At 44.6% G+C, this 24,583-nt stretch overlaps 2 protein-coding genes across 13 annotated transcripts in view; one reads left to right on the top strand and one right to left on the bottom strand.

Moving 5' to 3' along the window:
* LOC120454101 (tight junction protein ZO-1) overlaps positions 1–21,254 on the top strand; it is an 86,799-nt gene extending 65,545 nt beyond the window's left edge. For 4 of the 11 annotated variants that reach the window (XM_039639112.2, XM_039639114.2, XM_039639115.2 and 1 more), the window contains 12 exons: positions 5,093–5,262; positions 7,419–8,981; positions 9,044–9,641; positions 12,567–12,800; positions 13,106–13,692; positions 13,755–13,903; positions 13,968–14,067; positions 15,047–15,287; positions 15,362–15,653; positions 15,734–15,866; positions 17,635–19,817; positions 20,376–21,254. In XM_039639112.2, coding sequence (XP_039495046.1) covers positions 5,093–5,262; positions 7,419–8,981; positions 9,044–9,641; positions 12,567–12,800; positions 13,106–13,692; positions 13,755–13,903; positions 13,968–14,067; positions 15,047–15,287; positions 15,362–15,653; positions 15,734–15,866; positions 17,635–19,817; positions 20,376–20,599 — 6,474 coding nt within the window. In that variant the 3' untranslated portion in view covers positions 20,600–21,254. Of the gene's footprint in view, positions 1–1,601; positions 1,717–2,829; positions 3,044–5,092; positions 5,263–7,418; positions 8,982–9,043; positions 9,642–12,566; positions 12,801–13,105; positions 13,693–13,754; positions 13,904–13,967; positions 14,068–14,293; positions 15,024–15,046; positions 15,288–15,361; positions 15,654–15,733; positions 15,871–17,634; positions 19,818–20,375 lie in introns of those variants that run through there. The other 7 variants (XM_039639120.1, XM_039639122.2, XM_039639117.2 and 4 more) reach the window with 6 other exon arrangements.
* A 358-nt stretch (positions 21,255–21,612) lies between these two features.
* On the bottom strand, positions 21,613–24,459 carry LOC120454102 (armadillo-like helical domain-containing protein 3). Of its 2 annotated transcripts, none has more exons than XM_039639123.2 (5): positions 24,264–24,459; positions 23,983–24,184; positions 23,464–23,920; positions 22,308–23,263; positions 21,613–22,253 (listed from the first exon to the last, which is right to left on the bottom strand). In XM_039639123.2, exons 1-5 carry the CDS (start codon positions 24,315–24,317, stop codon positions 21,799–21,801), a joined length of 2,124 nt encoding a protein of 707 aa, XP_039495057.1. In that variant the 5' UTR covers positions 24,318–24,459; the 3' UTR covers positions 21,613–21,798. The 2 variants fall into 2 exon arrangements, with proteins under 2 accessions (XP_039495057.1, XP_039495058.1); XM_039639124.2 differs by having other exon boundaries at positions 23,464–23,917.
* Between the last annotated feature and the right edge of the window lie 124 nt (positions 24,460–24,583).

Below are 24,583 nucleotides of genomic sequence, written 5' to 3'. Positions count from 1 at the left end.
TTTTTGTGGTATTGGCAATGGCGTCAGAGTCGTTTACATATTTTTTTTTGCCAACGAACCGGGGGGAACTGTGGGGGAAAAACTATGCTGATGGCGTGTGCAAATGGAAATCGTACTGCCTTGTTGATTTGCTTTTAATTTTGCATAAATATGCGCGATTCTTAGGGCGGGGGAGAAGGCGGGGGGATGCTGCAGTCGGTTGCAGTCTGTCTCAGTTGCTGACAGTCTGGATGGTGGATTACTTTGCTCTACACAACTACCCATCTACATGTATGAATAACTACCCACAGTGCAGCTTGTATAAGCGCAACTGGAATAAATAACTTTTGACGACTTAAACCAAGAATCAAGGTAGTGAATTTCAGTAGGAAGTAGACTTTAAAGTAATAGAAGGGCTGAGTTATAGCATCTCATTCATAGTTGTCCATACAGAAGCTCCACTGTGAGTGTTTATCTGCATATGAAACCCTCCACCCGTGGCACTCTTTAAAGCTGACTTTCAGCTTTTCGCTGCCTCTAAAATTCATGAATGCAGCAATTTCTGCATCGCTTGCACTTCAATGTGCAGAATTTAATTCACGGAATATTCTGCTGTCACTCGCGACTTCAGTTCATATCATTTCTGTTCAGCTTAGTTCAGTAGTCGCATAATGGAGTGATCTCTGTGGCTCCTTCGCTCCGGAGTCTCATGTTTGTCACTTTAAACGTTTAAACGTTTAATAAGCGACCTCTTGATTGAATTAATATGCCATTGTTGACCGGTTGCATATGTTCTTTCGGATTGCTTTCAAGACGGGCAGAACGAAAGAGAGAGAGAGAGAGTTAATTGAATTGAAGTTGCCTTTCTCAAGTTATGAACTTTTCAACTTTTCAGCACTTCTCAAGTGGCGCGGCAAAGAAAGTGAAAAATCTTTGAATAGATGGAGATTTGTTGCATCGCTTGAGGAAGTTTTAGATTCTGTGCAGCGATTGCAGAGGTTTTTTAGTTTATTCAGTTGTATTTGTATGATGAAATTTAATATTTATTCGCATTTACTTTCAATTCATGGTGAAATTCCGCCCTTTGTTTGATGTGGCACATCTCCTTTGATCCTCGGCAGAAGTTCCAGACATCAAACCGGATCATTTTCTTTCAAACTCCCTTCCTCACAGCCCTTTTCTTTTAATCCACATATACGTTCCACACCCATACACACACACACACACGAAGGCACTCTTTGTAGACCCGCACTTTGTGAAAAGAAACTCGAATCCGAAAATCTCTTTCATACACAATTTTATCAAATATTTTCTATTCGCCTGGCTCTCTTTCTTTCTTGGTTTGTTTACATTTACGTGTTCGCCTTTCCGGCCTTTTAATTTAAAAGTGGAACCCATGTCCGCCAACACCATCCACCCAGATACGTTCGTATCTCACAGATACAACAGCACACAGCACACAGCACACACCACACACCGCACACACACATTCCGGTATTTATTCTCGTGCTTGTTTTGCGCTGCGCCTTCGTTCGTTGGATCGCGTTGCCTGCTGCTGGCTGGCATTTGGCATCCACATCGACGAGTCCACAATCGTAGGTAAAAACAGTTTCGAAGCGTGTTTCAAGCCGTCAACGTCAACGGTTGCCGCCAGCGGACAACTGCGACGGCGCGCCGTATCCGAGAGATACGAATATCTGTCTATCTATCTGCACCCCTCTTCATCTTCCATCTGCTGTGTGTGTTGTGTTGGTTCATTACGAAAGTGTTAATGTTAATAAGTTGGCTCAGCTTATTCAAGTGCGCGGTGGCATTATAATCAACAGATACTCGCAAAAGATGTTAGGAAAAAATATCACTTAGAGCACGACTTTATTTAAGTACACTCACACTTCGTCTGCTCAATCTAAGGATATTTTACGATATATATAAAAATTAACAAGACAACAAAGATAAACAATTCAAACCAAAAGTGCATATGTTATTTTCGATGATTACGCAACGGTTTTATGCAACAAACCTTCCTAATTAGATAAATCAAGTCCAAAATCGGTATATTTGCAAACCCTTAATAAATACCTTATAGAGAAAAAGGAATCACTAGGGGCTTCTAACAACCGGCAACCAGAAACCGTGGCCCAGTGCAATCCGCAATCCAAGACCTAAAAGGCAATCCGTAATGCTCAGCGGAGCGCAGCTGTGAACATTTCACTTTCGGTGCATCCGACAGATACGAGCGATTGTTGCACGCCGCTCCAAATTTGCAACGCAAAGTTTGCTGGTCATTGGCTTTTGCCTCTTGACGGCAAGAAACCTTTTGCACGATGCAAATGTCTCTATAAAGAGAGAGATATATTCAGTGTATCTATGAACTACTTTTGCTATCCACGTAGCGATTGTCTCGGTGTTGGTGACTATTCATGCTAATTTGCACCGAAACTATATGGGAGTGTAAAGTATCTCCGAGAGTCACTCGATGACGCCTCGTTCAGATATTTCTTGCCAACCAGACATTAGCATATGCAAAACTACTGCCAATATAATCGAATAGAATCGAGTTCGAAACCGAAATCGAAACCAAACTTTGAATGGCGTGAAGTTGCAGCAAATAAGTAAAAGTTTATTTATAAATCATTACCTCAATAAGCTGGGATTTTCCACGAATGAATTGACATATTCTACTACCCATTTCGTGTGTGTTAACAACAATTGAAAGTGACATCAGCTGCGAAAGTTTATTATCGCAAAATTCCTCAACTTTTGCATTTTATTTATTTTTCTGTGCCTTATTATTTTCATTTGTTAAAAAATATATATTTATTTTCTGTGTCTGTGTGTGTGTGCTTCAAGTGGCCAAATTACGTGCATTCATATCGCAAAGCAAACAAGTGAGATTACACTCCCTATAAACATGTCATACGACACCAATTAAATAGTCAAATTAATTGCTTTGATTCGCTCAAAGTGCAGTGTTTGAGATACAATTCAATTTGCGGCCAAACGAAACCAAATAAAAGCAAACACGATGAAGTTTCCGGATTATGTTCCAAACAACATGTTGGTGGTAAGCAAAAACCAGGGGCAAACATCTCAGTTCTTTCCCTATAATTAAAGTGATTAAGACAAAAGTGTAGTGTGTGTAACTGGGCCATAAATCAAGTGGTTGCGACTTAAATTATGACTAAAGAGAATGGTTAGGGTCTCAGAACCAGCTAGATAAACAATCTGATGAAGATGAAGGTTACGGTTACAGCTTAGAATCGGGGAAACTTATGTGGCAACCAAACTTCATTGGAAAAATCTTGGCAACGCACACACGACTTGATTAATTATGAGCCATATCCATTCTATAAAGAAAGTCTTTAACCCACGCCTTACTTCTGCTGCACACCATTAAATTTCCAACTAATTTCACTTGCAATTAAGTTAATTATAATTTTACCGCCCCCATCAAAATGCACAAAGTCGGTCAAAAATCCAGCAAACGTATTCATAAATCTTCTTTCATGTTTTCGGCTCCCTCGCGTTTTATTTTTGTTTTATGCTAGCCAAGCATAACCAAAGATTTCTGGGCAGATGTGGATGTGCACTGAAGTCCGATGCAAATCCATATATATGTATACATAGCTATGAAGCTACTACACCTGCAGCAGACTTATAACTTTATAAATATTTATTAGCTTCAGCTTGGCCCACGCGACTGCACAAATTTGTATTTTTGTTAGTTAATTTCGTTTATTATTTATACCAGCCCACACGTGGTATGTTATTCCGACTTTTTGTAATTGGATGCGTCGTGTTTCGTCTGTCTGTTAAAATTATATATATTTTTATTTTCTTTTTGGTTTGTGGCGCCCACCTGAGACAGGCATGAAAATTTCGCTTAAATTTTGTTGTTTTAGGGGATTGGCTGGCTCGCTGAACGACAGATCCCAAATTGATTGCATTTTCGAATGGTTTTTGTGGAGTTTTGTCGAGTGAATCACGGTGAATTGAATGCAAACGGGATTGGGCAACAGCTTGATGGGATTTGACTTTAATTGATTTATCTTCATTGTATATTGGATTTGTGTAATGACTGGATCTGGAACTCTCAATTGAGTTGGTCCCCATATGGGGGAAGTGTGTCGAATTGCGATTTTGGCTGGGCGGAGGAGCACCTGCTGTGAGGGTAAATGAAGTCAAACTAAAATGATTTTGTAATTGCAGGTGGTAAATTGGGTGAGGAAGTGCGTGCCAGCCGATTGAAATCATTAATTTAATTGAGTTGTTGACTGGCGAACTAAATGTATTTGATTTTCCCAGCATTACACTGTAAATAGAATCACAAATGCAGGCATATAACGATTCTTTGTGTCCACTGCTCATAATTAAAATAGAAAACTTGAGATGAGAAAAGAAATATTTACGCTAGCCATTAAAAAGTACATTTACATGTTTATAACTCCCATTTCTTGTTCATCCTTCATTCCAAACTACTTTTGTGCTAAAGAAAATGAAATATTTCTATCTCTGCTGACTTTTTGTATGCAGATTCGACTGCATTCGTGGCATTTCCAAATAGAATTCATTCGTACACAAATCGTTTTCAGCTTTATTTAGTTCCGCTCTTGTGTCAGGTGTGTCTCAGTCAGAAAAACAACAAATGAAAAGCAAAAGCTCCACAAATTCCCATTCAGTCACAGCGAGTGCACACCCAACAAGTCCTATTTCCTTCATTATTTGTACTATTATTTTTACAACTCACCACCACTACCCCCCTTTACGCACTTCTGCTGGAACCTCTAGTGCATAAAATTGAATCGTGTCCGAGTGGCTAAACATTCATGGGTCGTTCAAGGGAATGGGCAACAGGTCGCATACAAGAGTGTGTAGAAATAATGGAAGTGCGGAAGTCACATGTGCATTTCCGCCTGGCAGCCGTCCTTAACAAATTTCAATTAAACTATATTGAAATAAATTGGGAAAGGCAGCAAAGAGAGGAGATTTTACCCACCAATTTTTACTACAAATTTATAGTAATTTTTTAGGTTTTTTTCTATATTCTATATGTACTTTTTGTTTAAAATTTGAAAGCATCTAACATATTCTATATTATTTCTCGATTTTGCAGGGTGATCGAACCACTTGGGAGTACCACACGGTGGCAGTGACTCGGGTGCCGGGTTATGGATTCGGCATCGCCGTTTCCGGTGGACGTGATAATCCGCACTTCGCCAACGGCGATCCCTCGATAGCAGTTAGCGATGTGCTGAAAGGTGGCCCCGCCGAGGATCGATTGCAGTGAGTATTCGATACGACGACCGCGGGATGACTCAACAGAAGTTACTGACCCCTTAGGAAGCAGGGAAGCAGACCTTTTCAATGCATTTTGAACTATTATCTGGCAGGAAACTAATTGTTGTTCGGAATAAGTCCGACATGCTGAATAGACCCCCATGCAGGCTGATCAAATACAGTATAGAAGGCTTCTAGTTGCCCAGAACTAGTTGTTCTCTACTCCAAACGAAAACGGGCATTATAAATTCCCGACATGCTGCTGACAATTGACATCGTTAATCTTGGGCTTAGAACTTCTTTTTTTCTTCTTTTTCGTATACCCACTCCTTCAAATATAAAACCCGAAATGCGCACACTTCAATACTTCAAACTCACGTAGAGTCGGTCCCCAAAAAAAATAAGAAGGTATTTAATTAAACCAACGCCTCGACAACTCGAACTCGGTGCCTCTGAAGCTGTTTCTCTTGGCGATAATAAAAATTCCAAAGCGTTTTTCAATAGACAGCGAAGAGGCTCTAGTGATTGTAGACTTGTCATAATCTTTTTTCCCAAGAAACTATTTACCCTGGCCCAGACATGCAGAGAACTATTTTCACGTTGTCCCTTACCTGCGACTGCCGGAGGATTTCAAAAGGAAAATCCCGCTGCCGAGGCTGGAAAATTGTTGGCCAAGTGCGCGGAGACAAGTGGAAATTAGCTGCAGCCCAGCACATGTCTTTGAAAAGCTGGCTAAGAGCATGTGGGTTCACTATGGCCAAAGTTTCGCTGCAACTAGTATTCACTAAGAAAAATTAATCACTTGGAAATGATAAATATACCGAAAATACGATTTTTTATGCATAGCCATCCTAGCTTGCTTCACAAACTACTTACCAACCCAATTATTATTTGTATTAAATGAAGGTAATCTATATATTTTGTAGACTTGTGTAACACAGTTTTCTCAGCACACAACTGAGTTTTTCCAACCAAACTCAAGGCATTCCAAGGCGCATTTTCCGCATTTTTGGCCAGCTTAATAGCTAAGCCGCTCCGAACAGAGCGAATGGTTCCAGCCATGTCGAACCGAAAGTAAAACGCGGCTCAGGTTGACTTGGTTCGGTTGCCGCTTCTTTCTGCACTCGTAGACAACTTAATTATGGCTATGTTTCGCCTCAGACATGCAATATAATTTGTATCATTAGGCACTTTGTCTGCCGCGCCGAGAGCAACACACACCTATTGTATCTGTATCTGTATCTGTATCTGTATCTGTATCTAAAGTATAACATTCTTGTCGTTAATTCGTCATGTGCTATTTACTATTACATTTTTACTTTTCATTCCTCCACTTAATGCCACTTCTGTGTTCCGTTCCAAGAACGTACCGTAATTGTTCAGGCCTGTACAAACAAACCAAGTACCGCCAGCGGTACTCGTATTCCTCAGAAATCCATGGAAGCCGCTTATGGCAGACGCCTCGGTATTCTCCATTACTTCCAGTCTGGTCTAGTCATGCTGAAGAGCTCAGACAATTGCCGGTTTATTAGCGTATGTCTTCAATCCGAAACTAACCTGATTTCACTTCAAGTTGCTGGGGGATTGAGAGTGAGAAGTCTGATCTCTACCTGTCCGATCGCATTGCACTCAATGATCCGAAACAAATTGTATCTTTGCATCTGTAGCTGAATATCATGTGTGCTACTGTTTTCAATACCCTGTACTCAGTTGTGACATTGAGCAAATGCAAGCATGTGATAGTAAACCACTGGAAAATATATATTCAGGCAGATAACATTATGAATTAAATTCATATACTATTCATTTAGGTCAGTGTGATTTTTAAATAATAAACTAGCTGATATGATTACTATAGTCACCTTCGTACCAATTTCAATAGAGGCCAATATATTTCCTGAGTATTTCCAAGTTGCGACTATCCCAAAATGTTTCCTTTATTATGGCTGCAGGTCTAATGACTGTGTAGAAATGGACAAGGTCGCTTCTAATGACCTGCATATAAACAGAAACAGAAACAGAAACCTCTGTTCTCCCAGTTTCGTCACGATTCGGTCATTAGGGCAGGGTTTACGAGCTACGCGACCGACAATTACTTAACCAAGCCAAGTGATCCATATTATTGCGCCCGACACTAAAGCCATTTCTATTCCACATTGCAGAGTCAACGATCGGATAATCTCGGTGAACGGCGTCTCCCTGGAGAACGTGGAGTACGCCACCGCGGTGCAGGTGTTGCGCGACAGTGGCAACACGGTCCAATTGGTGGTCAAGCGTCGCGTGCCCCTCAATCCCATTAATGCTGCAGGTGCAGTGCAGCATCAGCACTCGCACAGTCTTAGTTCGGTTGGTCTAATGGCCAACGGAAGTGGAGGAGTTGCACCCACCCCCCTGACGAGTCTGAGTCAACCCAATTCCCTGAACTCCTCCCTGGTGCAGAATGCCAGCAGTGGTCAGCCCATCAAGGTGACCCTCACGAAGGGCGGAAAGAAAGATGACTACGGTGTGGTGCTCGGCTGCCGGCTGTTTGTTAAGGAGATCTCCTCCAAGGCTCGCGAGCAACTGAATGCGAATGGTTATAGTTTGCAAGAGGGTGACATCATCACCCGCATCCACAACACCAATTGCGGGGACACGATGAGTCTCAAGGAGGCGAAGAAGATCATCGACGGCTGCAAGGAGCGCTTGAATCTAGTGGTTCTACGGGACATCACCAATCAAGCAGCTGTTAGCCAACTGAATCTGAACAACTCAGCCAGCCACCAGGCGTCGGCGAATATATACGCCACCCATCAGCCTCAGGTATCCGGATGCAGCGGCAGCAACAACAATCTCGAAGATCCATATCTGCCGGGCGGAGCCAGTTACTCCTCGCAGAATCTGTACGTGCAGCCACCCACACGCACCTCCAATGGTCCCAATCTCAATGGCAATGGGCTGAACGACGAAAAGAGCAATCTCACACCGCGAGGTCGCTCCCGGGGGCCCATCATGGATGGGGTATCTCTGCAGCAGCTGGACAGACCCGTAACACCGACGCGTGGCAGGAGTGCAGCCATCGACGAGCCGCCACGTCCACCACCACCAAGAGGATCCAGCGGAGGAGCAGCTCAAGAGGATTTCTACAGCTCTCGCAGGCAATTGTACGAGGAGCGCCAGAGTGCCGAGCCGAGATTCATTTCCTTCCAGAAGGAGGGAAGCGTGGGCATCCGCTTAACCGGCGGCAATGAAGCCGGTATTTTTGTGACTGCCGTACAGCCGGGATCTCCAGCCTCGCTGCAGGGTCTAATGCCCGGAGATAAGATCCTCAAGGTCAACGACATGGACATGAACGGAGTGACGCGCGAGGAGGCTGTGCTCTTTCTGTTGAGCCTGCAGGATCGCATCGATCTGATTGTGCAGTACTGCAAGGAGGAGTACGACGAGGTGGTGACCAACCAACGTGGCGACTCCTTCCACATCAAGACACATTTCCACTGCGATAATCCTTCCAAAGGCGAGATGGCCTTCAAGGCGGGCGATGTGTTCCGGGTGATCGACACCCTGCACAATGGCGTTGTCGGCTCCTGGCAGGTGCTGAAGATCGGACGCGGTCACCAGGAGATGCAGCGCGGCGTTATACCGAACAAGTCGCGGGCCGAAGAACTGGCCACTGCCCAGTTCAATGCCACCAAGAAGGAGATGAATGCCAACGAATCGAGAGGCAACTTCTTCCGGCGACGACGGTGAGTTTATTGGTCTTCTTAATAAATTGAATCTTTAATAACATTTATTTGTTAACCAACAGTTCGACGCACCGACGCTCGAAGAGTCTGTCCCGCGAAAACTGGGACGATGTGGTCTTCTCCGACAGCATTTCCAAATTCCCCGCCTACGAGCGTGTCGTTCTCCGCCATCCTGGCTTCGTGCGACCCGTAGTGCTGTTCGGACCCGTATCCGATCTGGCCCGCGAGCGTTTGGCCAAGGATTTCCCCGACAAGTTTTCGACTCCACTGCAGGATGACGACAAGTCGGCTGCAACTAGTGGAAAGTGCCGCATCGTCAGGCTCTCGAATATACGCGATGTGATGGATCGTGGCAAGCACGCCCTGCTGGATATAACGCCAAATGCCGTGGATCGTCTCAACTACGCCCAGTTCTATCCGGTGGTGATCTTCCTGAAGACAGACAGCAAGCACGTGATCAAGCAGCTGCGCCACGGACTACCCAAGGCGGCCCACAAGAGCTCCAAGAAGCTGCTAGAGCAGTGCCAGAAACTGGAGCGCGTCTGGTCGCACATCTTCAGCACCCAGATCGCGCTGAGCGACGAGGAGTCCTGGTACCGAAAGTTGCGCGATTCGATCGATCTGCAGCAGAGCGGCGCCGTGTGGATGTCCGAGTCCAAGGTGAGTCTTTTGCTTCCCGTTCGGATCTCAAGTCCATCCTAGTCGTCGTCTGAGTATTGTCCAATGTAGCTAGTCCTTAAGTCTAATTAAAAACCAAGCATCTACTGGATGTCGTGGCTCCATTTGATAACTTTGTAATCTCTAACTTAACGATGACCTAACTGTCCCAGCCGGTGATGGATTAATGTATGTAGAAATGTAGGTTTTAGGAGGTCTAAATATTTAACACAAAAACCTAGGAACTGCATTCTGAATAGATAGAAAACCAGTTTGGCTTTCTCTTTCCCTTCCAACAAAACTAAGAACGATTTAGCACGATTAGAGGTCAATTAACATGTCCACACTAGTAACTACCATAATACGTATACATAAAAACTTTAGACAACAATATTTAAGAAAGGAATGTTTTTTACAGTTTATTTGATATAGTTTCAGTTATAATGATGATATCCCAGTCCAATAGTTTTTTCCAATCTTATATAATCTTATTTACCGAATGGACTCCTCCAACTAATTTGAAACCCCTATAACTCTATAATTTCTACAAATGGTTATGGTCAATATTCTAATTTTTACTTTCGATACTTTTTCTTATTCGTTTTTTAAAACACACACAACCACACACACTTACAAACATGCCCATGATTGTTGTCAACGTACCGTATTCAAAAAAACAAAAAAAAACATATTAACAGTTCCCCGATTCCCCCACCGAAATGTTATTCCCCCCCCCTACATCGCCCAGCCATGCCAGCTAGCTTGTTGCCGCCCCATTTCATCTACCTCAGTGCCACGCTACTCGCAGGATCTGAATCTGAATCTCAATCTGAGCCAGAATCCGAGCAAATCCTATTCGCTTATCCAAAACCAGGCACACACTCCTCCGCCGCCACGCCCACCGCCCGTGGGCTACGCCCACAGCCAGAGTTTGGCTGAAAAGCCCCGAGATCGCAGGTCCTATACGATGGTGCCGATCATAAAGCCCGCTTCCTCGATGCCCAGTGGCCTGGCACCGCCCGTTGAGCCCGCTCCCATGATGCCACTGGATGATAGTGTTCTGGCCATGGATGGCCAGGGATCCAACTCCCAGTATCACAGTTCTCAGCCAAATCTAATGAGTCAGAGCTATTTGAACTCGAATTCGAATGGCGGCAGTACGAGTGCCGTGAATCAATCGAATCACTCAAACGCCGCCATGAGGCCCTTTCAGCCCGGACCATCGGCAGTCAGCCGCTATGGATTGCGGTCCAATGCCCAGGTGGAACGTAGGACCACGCCCTACTACTACCACGAGCTGCTGCTGCAGAAGAATCTCTTCGATTCCAGTCTGAATCTTCTGCCCCAGCAGCAGCAGCAGCAGCAGCCGGATCTGGCCAAGAGCAAGAACAGCAATCTGCAGCTGGAGCAGCAGCAGCAGCAGCAGCAGCAACAGCAGAAACAGCATCTTGCTGCAGATGCATCGAATGCTTCCAAAAGGGCACCGATGGCCAAGCCACAGCAGCGATTGATTAGCAATGGTCAGGGCAGAAGCAACTACTCCTCCTCCTCGGGATCACTGAGCAATCTTCTGGCCAATGGCCATGGCAATGGCAATGGGTTGAGCAATGGACACGAGAGCAGTGATGGCACTTTGGCGGATGAGGGCAGCTTTACGCTGGCCTTCAATAATCTCACCAGTCAAATAGCCAGTCTCAATAATTCAAGTAGCCTGAACAACAATAACAATAATTGTAGCAACAGCAGGAGCATCAACAACAACAGCAACAGCAACAGCCATAGCCATAATAATAATAGCCATGTTAATAATGCTGATTCCAACAACAATGTTGGCCAAACTAACGAATGCATTGCATGAGAATCGGTGTTAATTTAGTTGAAAAGTGGAAAAGGTCCGAAAGAAGCGAGATCTGATTTATATAGATCAATTCGCTGGGGGCACAAGACTTTTCAACTGAATCTCCTCTATCCTTCCTATCAAGCCCTTCTCTGTGTAATTATCGCATGTAGTTGTTCGTACTAAATTATTCATAAGACCCGAAACTCCTCATGTAGCATGACCAAGAACAATAATACTGCGTGTAGCCCGCTATTCGTTGAATATGTACATATAAATGTGTGTAATCGTGTAGCTAAAATCATGAGTACCACATAATCCTACAAAGCAAAGCAAATTGTCATTCCAGGGAATGTATGAAGTACACTATTTAATCTCAAGAGATCTAGGATCTGCATTTATACGAATTTGAATACTTATCTTCTCACATTTCCACTTTGTACTCCCAGTGAATGACAGTTTTCCCACTCCAAACGAACTCATTATCAATAAACCACTTTTATCGAACCAATTTGACATACATATTTAGGCTTAAGTATTTACGCAAAAATCGGCAAATTTTTGCCAATATTTTTATAAAGTTGCTAACTAAATGTTTTTCGTTTCATTTGTTTCTTTTATTTACATACCAAAACCAAAAACAAAAACCAAATATACATCATCATGGTCATTCCCCGCTTAATCACCCGTAAAACCCAATGCATATAATTAAACAAACACCACCAAAAATAATCAAAATGTCCTTGTCCAAAACTAAAAACAAACAAAAAAAACCAAAAAAAAAAACAACAAAATATACTCAAAATGCCAAATATCTTGTGTTCGTCCACACATTACGTATCCAAATGCTTCGCAATCGAACGCCTCTCAATCAATCGAATCGAATCAATCATATACTTTTCAATGTTTCATCAACGTTTCTTGTTGCTGTTCTTGCGTTTTAATTGACAACGAAAACCAAACGTTGGTGCTAAATTTGACTAAATTCGAAAAAACCAACATTATTACTATCGCTAAATTCAATTAACTTTTGCCAACAATTTGCGCCCAAAACCTTCAAACCTGCAAACTTCCAAACTACCAAAACCCAGCCAGTAGAATCCCTCTCCGACGATTTCCTATTCCCCATGACCACATCCCGACTCTCGTATGCATCAAGTCCCGAATCCGATTTGGAACTGAGTCCCGGCCCATCCGCATCATTGTCGCTTGGCAATTTGCCGCAGTTGGTTAAAGCGAGCTCAGATCCATCGATTGCCACTAATCAGGATAACTTGGATAGGGATAGAGACATAATTGGTGAAGGACTACCACCTCCATATACGGTAAGAGGTCGAAAAACCAACCAACCAACCAAACAAACAACCAAACAAGCATACAAAACAAAACAAAACTAAGAAATGGCATGCGCTTACACTAAACTGAAAAAGAGAAATCACAACCAGAACTTGGGAAGTTTCTAAGCGTCCATCCAATTCTCATCACAATAACAAGGGTCAGCCAAAATAAAACAAATATTTAATGAGATCTTAAACTCAATATTTGCAATTATTTTTGCTGACCAGCTCAACTAGTGTGCTAATCTATTTCACCACCCACTCACGAACCCCTTGCAATGCACCTGCCGCAGGTACCCTACGACCATGGTGTCCCCGCGAATCCCAATCGCCGCCAGACCATGGACTCCAGCAAGTACAGCATCTACGGCACCAATGTGCCCCCGCAGCCGCAACAGCCCGGCGTAGGAGGAGATCCGGCTGCAGTGAGGCCGCAGTCCCTGTACGGGATTAATGCGCCCGATCTGCCGCCCCGCATCGATCGTCAGTCGAAGCCGGGGGATATACCGCTGAACACCTCGGGCTCGTCATCGCGAAATGGCACCCTGGGTCGCAGTGCCCAGGAGCGTCTGTTCGGCAAGGCTGTGGTGCAGGACGATGTCCAGGCGGAGTACATAACCCGCAATGCTCTGGTCGGCTCCGGGGCAGCTGAAACCCTGGATCGCCAGCAGCAGCAGCAGCAAACCCACGCATCCTTGGAGCGACAGGCTCGTTTGAATGCGCAGCTGAAGGCCAACGGAGGAGGCGCCGGAGGTGGTGCATCCACCTACGACAGTGTGTCCAGCTACGACTCGTACAACAATACACAAATGGCCATGCAAAACCTGGGCCGACTGGGTCCCAATGCACCCGACGATCTCAAATCAGTGCCAAATGCAAGGTGAGTTTATAAATTATAGCTTATGTACTTTATTATTTATTTGTTTTCCCGAATTGTCTCAGTGGACGCCCCTTGCCGCCGACGGGTCAGTCGCACGACTACGGCCGCACTCCGCACGATCATCGCAGTTTCGGAGGACCCAACGATCTGAACCGACAGAGCAGTCCGGGCAGACCGCACTACCACGACATGAATGCATCCCGTAATATCGGTAGGTAACGCTATGCTCTATGGCCTATTCACAGCTAACAAACGTACTTGATATCATTCGACAGATCCACGCAATGGCACTCCACAGCGTCCTTCGAATCTGGGCCTAGAAAGCAGCCCACGCAAGCCTTTGGTGGAGACGAAAACGGATTACGGCAAATACAGGTATGAATAGGCGTGATGAAAATGCATAGCTTTGGAAATGCCCTCAAAATACTGTATAAATCGCAAGGCTCAGTCAAAATTAAAAAACATACTTCTTACTTTCTTTTTCTCCTGCGCCGTCGTTATTGTGTCAACTCACTCGCATGCCTCTGTATCGACTGTGTTGTAAATATTCCTTTGTATCGTTCTGAATAATTTGTATCTAAATGTGTCCCTGGCCCAATAGACGCTATCATTTACATGCGCCCCATTTGCAGCACTTGCATATGATGCACTCGCTCTCACCTTCGTCCTCGTTGTCGCTCTCACCTTCGCCCTCGTCCTTGCCCCTTCACATGTCCTGCGGCCTCCAGCTGACGCAGCAGCAGCTGCTCCGCCTCTCCACCAGCGGCTTCGATCGCCGACCCATTGCTGCACCACGTCTGCATGCCCTGATGGCACCACTGCCACCTCCAGCACTGATGTCCAGTGCCTCGGCCTACGATACACTCGTCTAAGCAACGAACTCGAAATCGAACTTATTTTATAGATTAACTACGACTTTTTGTATGCGATACTGCACTGGAAACATTCCCTTAGTACATACTTTGTCTTATTTCACCTTTTACCTTCAAGTTGATGGTTAAAGCCTTTAGTGTTCTCAATGATCTGTATTGAAACCTTCGACAATGTAAATAGTAAACTCTTTCGAGAGCTCCAACCCAAAGTGCAATAAACGATACTGATTGAAACCCAATTGCTCCAGATTTTTGTATGCCGTCTAAGCACCATAAATATTTATCATATTTCTACCACACATGTCCTTATAATTACATAAACTTTTTTCTCTTTTTTGCTTATGTATTGTGCTCGCCATCATCAACTGTTTGTCCCCAAAACAAAACTCAATCTCACACACCCAAAACCACTGCCACCCATAACGCAATTTATATCACGCAATCCACCATCCCCTAAACCATATGAATCAACAAACCACCAGTCGCAACAACTCCGTCTCACAAGCGGATTACACAAAGCTGCCGAAGACAGCGCCACATGGAGTTGTTCCTCCGCCGAATGTGAGCAACGGCCAAAGCCAGATGAATGGCAGTGGAACGCCCAGCAGCAATGGCAGTGGACCCTTCAAGCCGGTGCCGCCACCAAAGCCCAAAAACTATAGGCCACCGGTGCAAAGTGGTGGCAGCAGTGGCAGCGGTGGCACCACTCCTTGGGAGAATGGGGTAAGTTTTATCCTTCGACATCCAATCCTCGCTTTCTTAGACCTTTCACTCATCGTAAACTTCCTAAATTGCAGGACTCTGGCTCGCCACGTTCTCCAAACGGCTTTTATTATCCACCAACGCCTTCGCATCATCACTACGGCCAGCAGGCGACTCCCGGTTCACCCAGCAATGGCCACATGCAGCCACCGCCGCCGCAGCAGCAGCAGCCCACCTACGGCGGAAGTAATGGCACCTATGGACAGGCACCACCACCTCAACCCTATCCGCAGGCCAATGGCTACAATGGGAATGGCCATCACTACAACGGAGGCAGCGGCACAGGACCCTATATAGCACCACATCGCGGCATGCCACCGCCAATAGGTGCGTGGTACCCCCATCCTCAGGGGTTCAGTCTTCTAAGCCAAGAATCCCCATTATATCTAACATAATGCTACCCATAGGAAACCTACCGCCCCACACGCCCGAACGGCATGCCCTGGACTTGGCCGGAAGTCGGGAGCAGCGTGGTTCGGCCTTCGAACTGTATCGTAAACCGCAAATCGGAGCAACCGCCGGGCACCATCACAACATGAGGTGAGTCCATCCGTCAGATACCCGTAGCTCCCTGATTAAATCCATTGCTCTCCCAAAAGGATGTTTTCCTTTCCACCAGTAAAACGAAAAAGAAATCAAACACACGATAAACATACAGAACTCTTATTGATTCCCCCCAATTTTCAACATTTGTGTTAACGAAAAATGTTTTATATTCTTGTTAAATGCCATTTTTGTACTTTATATCAAATATCAAACATTCAGTCAGCCAAAACAATCAGCCAATCAATCAATCAATCAGTCAATCATTATGCCAATCTATTCATACTTTCATGCGGTTGATGGTCATTACAAATTATTCGATGCAAAATTTCACGAAAAACGCACAACGAAAACAGATCGCATATATTACATAAATTTAATAATTATTGTATTTTGCAATAACCAAAATTATTAACCAAACCATAAATTAAAACTTAACAAATTTGTAAAAACAACGAAAGTTAAGGCTTTTGAGTTGAGCGCTTCACGCACATGCAAAATGAAAACGGAAATAAAACATTTTTCGGGTTAACTTCTACTTGCTATTTTAGTTTACAGTACAGATTCGTATCCACATTTCTCTATTCTCAAACTGAAACTCAAACTCGTAATACTATTTTGAATATGATCATGCTTTTAGCTGGTTCTTTCAATATATAACTACTCTCAATACATTTCTCGGGTATTTGAAAGTTAATCTTGAATCTAACTATGGTTTTGGGTAAAATGAGCCTTTTAATTAAAAACGATAACTAACAAACTACTTTAAAATAAAGTTTAAAACTTTGGTAAATGGTGTTTATTCTACAGTTTTGGTTAATATGCAAAGTATTTCCTATAAATTATGAATATATTTTACGTGTGCGCTTCTTGTGTGTCTTAAGCGAAAGTTTTGCAGGAATAAATTGCCAGTTAGACGAGTTCGTTCAATATTTTTACCTCCCTTTCTTAAATGAAATGTATCGCCTCGAATGAAAACATATTCTGGTGGACTTTTCTTTAATTGCATAAAAACCCAGAATTAACAAGAGAGAACGCTATAGTCGAGTTCCCCGACTATCTGATACCCGTTACTCAGCTAGTAGAAGTGCAGGTTTGTGGGCGTTAGAGTGGGCGTGGCAAAAAGTTTTTTGGCAAATCGATAGAAATTTAGACGACTAATACAAAAATGAAAAAATATCTAAACATTTTTCAAAAGTGTGGGCGTGGCAGCTTTGGGCGGTTTGTGGGCGTTAGAGTGGGCGTGGCAAAACGGTTTTTGGCAAATTGATAGAAATTTACAAGACCAATACAAAAATGAAAAAATATCAAAACATTTTTCAAAAGTGTGGGCGTGGCAGTATTGGGCGGTTTGTGGGCGTTAGAGTGGGCGTGGCAACATGAATCGACAAACTTGCGCTGCGTCTATGTCTCTGGAGTCTGTATGCCCAATCTAAACTTTCTAGCTTTTGTAGTTCCTGAGATCTCAGCGTTCATACGGACGGACAGACAGACAGACGGACAGACGGACAGACGGACAGACGGACAGACAGACGGACGGACAGACGGACATGGCCAGATCGACTCGACTATTGATCCTGATCAAGAATATATATACTTTATATGGTCGGAAACGCTTCCTTCTGCCTGTTACATACTTTTCAACGAATCTAGTATACCCTTTTACTCTACGAGTAACGGGTATAAAAATACAATTCCTTCGAATACACTGAAAACTCCTTGCTAATTGCACACACAAATCTCGAATCATATAACAAATCTTTAGCGAAATGGAGCCGTACGATGAGCGATACGATGATTACTATAACATGCCACCCCCTGCCGCCCACCCATCCCAAGGGCACCATATGCAGCGATCCCGCTCAGCTCCTCGTTATCCCCACGAGCGACCTCCGCACACCCAAGATCCCAATTACTACGGCCACTATGGAACGTCTAGGGGACATAGTCAGCCGCGCCAGCAATATCCCCAGCATCCCCAGCATCACCAGCAGCAGTATTACGATGAACATGGCATGGAGATGGGTCCACCGCCACTGCCACCACATAAGAAGAAGAAATCGGTGTTAAAGAGCCCACTGGTGGCTCTAAAGAATGCGCTGCTTAAGAGTACGCGGCCCCTGAGGAGGATGAACAGCATGGTGGAACCGGAGAGGAAACCGAAGGGACTTCGACGCCAGCAGTCGATGCTGGAGAGGGGTGTGCAAAGACCCTACTATCCGGATGAGTATCCAACCTATCCAGCTGGCTTTGAGGAGCGTGCCCATGGCGGGCAAGGCATGATGCAACCTCACCCGCAAGAGGCTTACTATCAAAGGGGTGGTCACTACACGTCGCAGCAGCAGGAGATGATGAACAGCACCTACCAGAATCTGGAGGGTGAGGATATCTATGGGAATATCGGCAACACAGTGCCTAGAATGCCACATCACCAGGACAATGGTTACGGCTATGACCAATATGATCTCTATGCGAATCGAGCGTGCATCGATCTCGAAAGAAGACAAGCCGAGGCTGCTGCAGCTTCTGGCGGAAGAAATGGAAGGAGAATTGTGAGGCGGCACAGCACCACCACTGCGGATCGAGGAGGAAATCCGGGACCGCCCAGGCGGCCCATGATCAGTCCTGGTTATGAGCAGGATCCGCAAGAGATCTACCAGACCCGCAACGGAGCCTACATGCTGCCCGATCAGCGAAGGGCGCCCAGTTCCGAGGTGATGACCCGTAGGAGATTCTATCCGGGCGCTGCCAATGAGCAAACTGAGGAGGAGCCCCTCTACCAGTCCCGTCGCGAAATGCAGCGTGAAATGCAGAGGAATCATCTGTACCAATCGAAACGCGAAATGCAGGAGAGGATTAGCCAGGGCAAGAGGGATATGGAGCGAGAGTTTAGTCCCCAGAGCAGCAGCAGCCAGTCGGAGGCCTCCAACCCTGAGGCCATATACCAGAGTCGCCGGGAGGCCAAGGAAAGTGCTCTGAAAACGCGGGCACAACTGAGGGATCAGATCTATCAGACTAGACGGGAAGCCCTGGACAGCATGGCGGAACCGATCTATGTGTCCAAAAGGGATATGGGCCGACCGGCTCCTATCTATGAGACCCGGGAAGAGAGCATCCTGCAGTCGCGAGAAAATGAAACCGATGAAAAGAAGGAAAAGGAGTGCAAAACCGAGCAGATTCAGGTGGAGATTAACGCTCAACCGGAAGAACAGGTGGAAGACTCGACCTTGAGTCGTTCGGACTTGCAGAAATCTTCGGACACGGTGATAGAAAATCCAGCGAGAGCTCCTCTTGTGCAGAATGAGGTAGATGATGACGACCAAGAGGAGGAGGTTCAGGATCAGAATGATCCCGCTGAGAGCTCTGTGGATCAGACAGAGCTGCCAACGGCCATTGAAAATAATCTACACAACGAGGGAATGGTGGAACAAGCACAGAATGAGTCGGATGACGTATTCGAAGCAGCCGATAAGGTTTCTCCCCTGGCTCCTCCTCCAGGTCCTGTTCAACCGCCAACCCCGCGATCCGGTCGAGCTCCCTTCCACATTTCGAATATCCTAAAGCGAACGGCACCTCCTCCGAGTTCCCCAATGGGCGATAGCTGCACCTCCATCGAAACCCAGTACACATCTCAAGCCAGCTTGCCAGTGGGCCCACCAAATGCCACCAGTACGCCCTTTAGTAGCAGCATGTCACTGCCCATCGCCGGACCCGTAAATAACCAACCTCCTGCCAACGGACCCTTCCCCACTCTGCCCCGTGAGCCCAGCACCTCGCGCGGATTCTTTGACTCCAATGGCGGCACTCTGGCGGATAAGCTGTGGCACGTCTCACTGCAAATACCACCGGGAGCCATTCCGGCCGGAGTACGACAAGAGATCTACTTCACAGTGAGCGATCCGCGAATGGGACAAGCCGTCGGCGGTCCTCCGCTGGACATGGAAAATGGTTGGTCCCACTTAACACAAAAACCCACTCTACTTCGTATTGTATACATCCACCAAAACCACCGCCACTACCACAAACCTTTTTTGAAATTAAACACATGTTCTTCGATTTTGTTTTTATTACAGCATTGTTTTGTGTTTTTGTTATTTAACATTATGACTTACGTACTTAACCTTTATTAATGGTGGCTGGTGATTTGATGTAGTCTAAACATTAGTTTTAGATTCAGTGCTATGTATACTAACTTGTAGTTTGCTTTTTGCATGTAATATCATATACATTTTTAGTGAAACCTAAATCTATACTGAACACTCTGTACTTACTTCTTAGGAAAAAGCTGCTTTATTTCTTACCTCTATACCCCTAAAATACTTTCAATTCTCTATCCGAAGACTTAAAAGCTTGCACGATTCGTTTGTGTTTCCAACCGAATGGAGTCTATGCCTGTAACCCTACACGACTTACCACACTCTATTAAACACAACTATAATTGCATTTAGAAAACCCCAGGAAATGATTAATTTCTCATACTAATGGCCTTGTTGTTTGCCTTCGTAGGTGAAACAATGCTGTCACCGCTGGTGATGTGCGGGCCGCAGGGCCTTGAGTTCCTGGTACCGGTTACACTCAATATACCGCACTGCGCCGGACGAACTGCATCACTGGGACTGGCCCTCAAGGCGACCGATAGCGAGAAGAACCTGCACACCGAGTGGGACAACATCGACCTGCCCAGCAATGCCGCCGCCCACACGGTCTCCGTCAAGGTGGATCACTTCTAATCATTAAGATTCATAGCACTACTCCTACCACCAGCTTCACCAGCTAACTTGAACGATATGCGAAATTGTAAATAGATCCGTACTATCATATATGTAACCTTAGGGCCGCAATTCCAGGGCAAACGAAATGAGCTCAGCAAAGAGGTATATATAGGCATTGCTTATATAATATTATTAATTTAATTCGATATTGTCTGTTAATTGTGCCTTTAAGTGATCGTTTGGCTCTGCCTCTGAACTATTATATCGAGCTAGAAATTAATCAATCGAATGCAATGGATACTTGTATAAAGCGACTAGAATTTAATTTCATACACAAATTATTTTGTATATTTTAAATCATCCAATTACTATGTATTTTAAATGTATTCATATCTTTAACGCATTTTAAATGATATATTTGACATTTTTTTAGATATTCGCATACTGCTTCGACCCATGATCAATTTTAATGCATTCAATTGTTAAATGCGTGCAAATATTGCATGCTAAAGTTAAACATATACCATTTATAAATCGTAGCGATATAATTAGAGCCAATACACACGCCTGTATAACCAGAAGAAATACTTTACAAATATTTATACGCATTTTTGAATTAAAGATTATACACACGTGGAAAGTTTGGGAATAAATAAAAGAGCAACAATAATAATCACACTGTCTAAATCATTTTGCAAATCAATGCAAATTTGTCACAGTGGACGACATACCACGTAGTGACGAATCGCACCGGAAGAGTTTGGCGACTATTATATTATATATAAAGTAAACAAAATTGGAAATGTAAAAGTAGATATGTAAGAAAATTGACTAGTTGGGCCAGCGTTAAAATTTGCGTCAAATGAAATATCCTTTTTTGAAATCCGGTGCTCCCTTTAAAATAGTTTTCAACAAAGATTAGGTGGCGACTTTTCCAAATTAACATTTAAACAGCTCGAAAAAATTGCCAGGTAAGTTTACTCATTCGGCATGCTTTAATAGAAAATAGGAGTGGTAAGGAGGTGATTGTGTTTGATTTTATATACACGTAATATTTATATATTTTGTATACTTATGTAAAAAACTTGCACAGAATATGTTTTTGCTTTAAGTGCACTGTTTTAGCTATAAAGTCTCGCAAAGCACTTTAAATCTTATAGATTACATCGAGTTTACGCATCCAGAGATTTGATTTATATTAAAATACAATTACAAAACTACGCAAAAGAAGGCAACCCTTTTGCTTCTGGCACTGCTGTTGCTGAAGCCGGAGTGGCTGTACCGGCCGAAACGGATGTCATAGAGGAGGTGAGGAGTATTTCCTGGTCCGGAATAACAGATACGGCCTCCTTCACATAGCCGTAAATGTGCTTGCGCGTATCATTGACAACGTCGCGAACCATCAGCTTAAAGAAGTTGGTGTGCAGCGGCGTTTCTGTGTAACGTTCGTATTGATCCAGGGAGTCCTGCAGTTTGAGCGTCAGATCGTAGTTCTTGCGCACCACATCGAGTATCTGCTCCTCCGTGGGCGTAGAGAGGCCTTGCTCTGCCAGCCATTCCTTGATCTTGTTCTGGAAGTGTTTAACAATGGCCAGGATATTAACCAAAGCGTTTAAGAGTTTGATTACATCGTCTTTGTATTCGCAGTCCGGCATCGTTGTATAGCGAAGAACTAAATTGAATATGATTAGTTTAGTTTTTACAGATAGAATCTTATCATTCTTACCCATGGCATGTATTTCCGTAAATACCTTTTCTTCGCGGTTCAGTTCGTAGTAGAGCTCATCATAGCTATTTGTTGTGGCCAGGAAAGTATCACCATACGTAATAAACAGATTAAATATATTCACCACCTGTAGCGACAAATGGAATATGTTGCACTTTTTCACCAGTGTCTGTTCTTGGTTGACCAAAAACCGCAGAAGGCCAATTAGAGCCGACCAAAGTTCCTTCCACGGATAGTTGAGGCGCACTCTACATCGCTTTTGGTAGCACAAGATTCGATGTATAACACCAATGCACAGCAGATACAGCTCCATCGGGAACTTTTTCATCAAATGCGATACAATGAACTCTACCAGGAGGTCCAGTAAAGTGGCTGCCAATGGCTGAGATTTGCCTACCCGATCCACATTCAGCTTGCGATGACGCATCTGCGCCCGATGCAGCATAACCTTGAAGGTAAGGTTGCTGTCGTGCATCATCGAGTTGGCATACTGGTCCTCTGAAATGCAGGTGAGGATGAGGAAACACAGCTTCAGATTAGCAATGCTCGACTCGTTCTTATTGTCCTGCATCACAATGGAACAGTACTGAAATACGGCCACCAGCAGATTGGTGGGATACTGTGTAATATCAATGATGGGTGCATTGGATAAATCCGGCACAGGTTGGGCCAAACTCAAGGTATTACTGGGCGAGGGCGGGGCACTGGACTCTGCCTGTGTGTGAGCCAGAGTTGTGATGAAGTTCCGATTCAGGTGCACTGCCTCATATAGGGCAAGCAAAAGGCCATTATTCGCCTTGATCTGCTGCACCCGTTCGCATCCTTCATCCGACACAAACATGTTGCCCACGATATTCGACAGCGACGAAAACCAGGAAGAGGATTGCACATTGTTAAGACTCTGAATGTACTGGCGACAGAAGTCAATTAGCGATTGCGATATCATTTGGCCGTAGCTGGAATGAAGATAAAGTTTGGGTTACTATCGAAATAAGATATGCGAGCTCGTGGCAAGTTATCTGCTTGATGAGTCAGTCACCAGCTGCTGCACATAAAAGAACTTGGTGATTCCATCAGTTTAAATATTTGATTAACATTCATAATAGAGGTTTCCGAGGAAAGTACACAAATTCATGCATTGACTAGATGGACTTACCCATTTAAAGCCAGCTCATCAGCGAGTATGGAGAGCTGCACCACATAGGGATTCGTGGCTTCATGCTTGCGATAGTTGACCAGAATCGTAAGTAGGATAACGATGTCGTGTCCATGCTGACTGCGGAACGTGGGATCGCTGAGTAGCCGGACAAAGGCGTCGAACATGCTGTGCATCATCAGGTGCTCGAAGAGGGAGTTCTGGTTGACGTTATCCGTGCCCGTGACCAGAACCTGGAGCAGTTTGAGGCACATAAAGCGAGTGTTCTCGGGCACATCACCCAGGAGGATGCGATTGCAGTACTGCATGAGTAGCTTCAGCCATTCGTCCATCTTCTCGTGGCCGAAGATCTCGTTCAATATGTTAAACGTGGGATCTGCGTTGGACTTCTTAAAGATCCCGTAGAACAAGGAGCATAGCGTTTGTAGACTGTTGCACAGGCGCTTGGGATGATCTTCTGGGGAAAATCAAGGATTATAGATGGCTTGAGATATATATAAACATGTCTAACTGGTCTACCCGTGTCAAGCATTTCGATGCACCTCTGGAAGAGGTTGTTTAGATTCGGTTTCACCAGCTGCAGCTGCTCGTTGTTGAGTTTGCCAATCTCATTCTCCAGTGCCTCGAAGTTCGGCTGCAGCAGGAAGAACTCGTTCCAGAACTCGGGACTCTCGCTGCTGGGATCCTCGCCCCGGCACAACAGCTCGTATATGTAGACCACCTGCAATAGAGTCCAATTAGTCAGGCAAATCACAAATCATCAAGGGCGGAGCTCGACAAATTCGGTGCTCGGGGCGAACCTTCTCCTTGGGCCGCTTGGTGGAGCCGCTGCCACTTCGCTTGCGTGAGGTCATGACTGGATGTGGATATTATTGACCTAGGGGATTGGTTTCAGAAACTCATAGTCTGCTGCTGTAAAAATATATCGGAAGTTGGCAGAAATTGTGGGTGGGCAATAGTAAACTTTGTGATTGGGGAGTGACCATAGGAGTGAGTAATCAAAATACCTGAGAAGCTGCCAACTCAGAGTGTAATTTAAAATGCAAGAGGGCACTTTCTTTATTAATCTTTAATCGTATTATTTATTTTTAATTTAAGTAATTTGATGGGCCGTACTTTG

The sequence above is a fragment of the Drosophila santomea genome, chromosome 3R, assembly GCF_016746245.2.
Source record: "Drosophila santomea strain STO CAGO 1482 chromosome 3R, Prin_Dsan_1.1, whole genome shotgun sequence".
Lineage (NCBI taxonomy): Eukaryota > Metazoa > Arthropoda > Insecta > Diptera > Drosophilidae > Drosophila > Drosophila santomea.
Note: the sequence above shows the minus strand (reverse complement) of the source record. Positions and strands in the feature narration are given on the sequence as shown.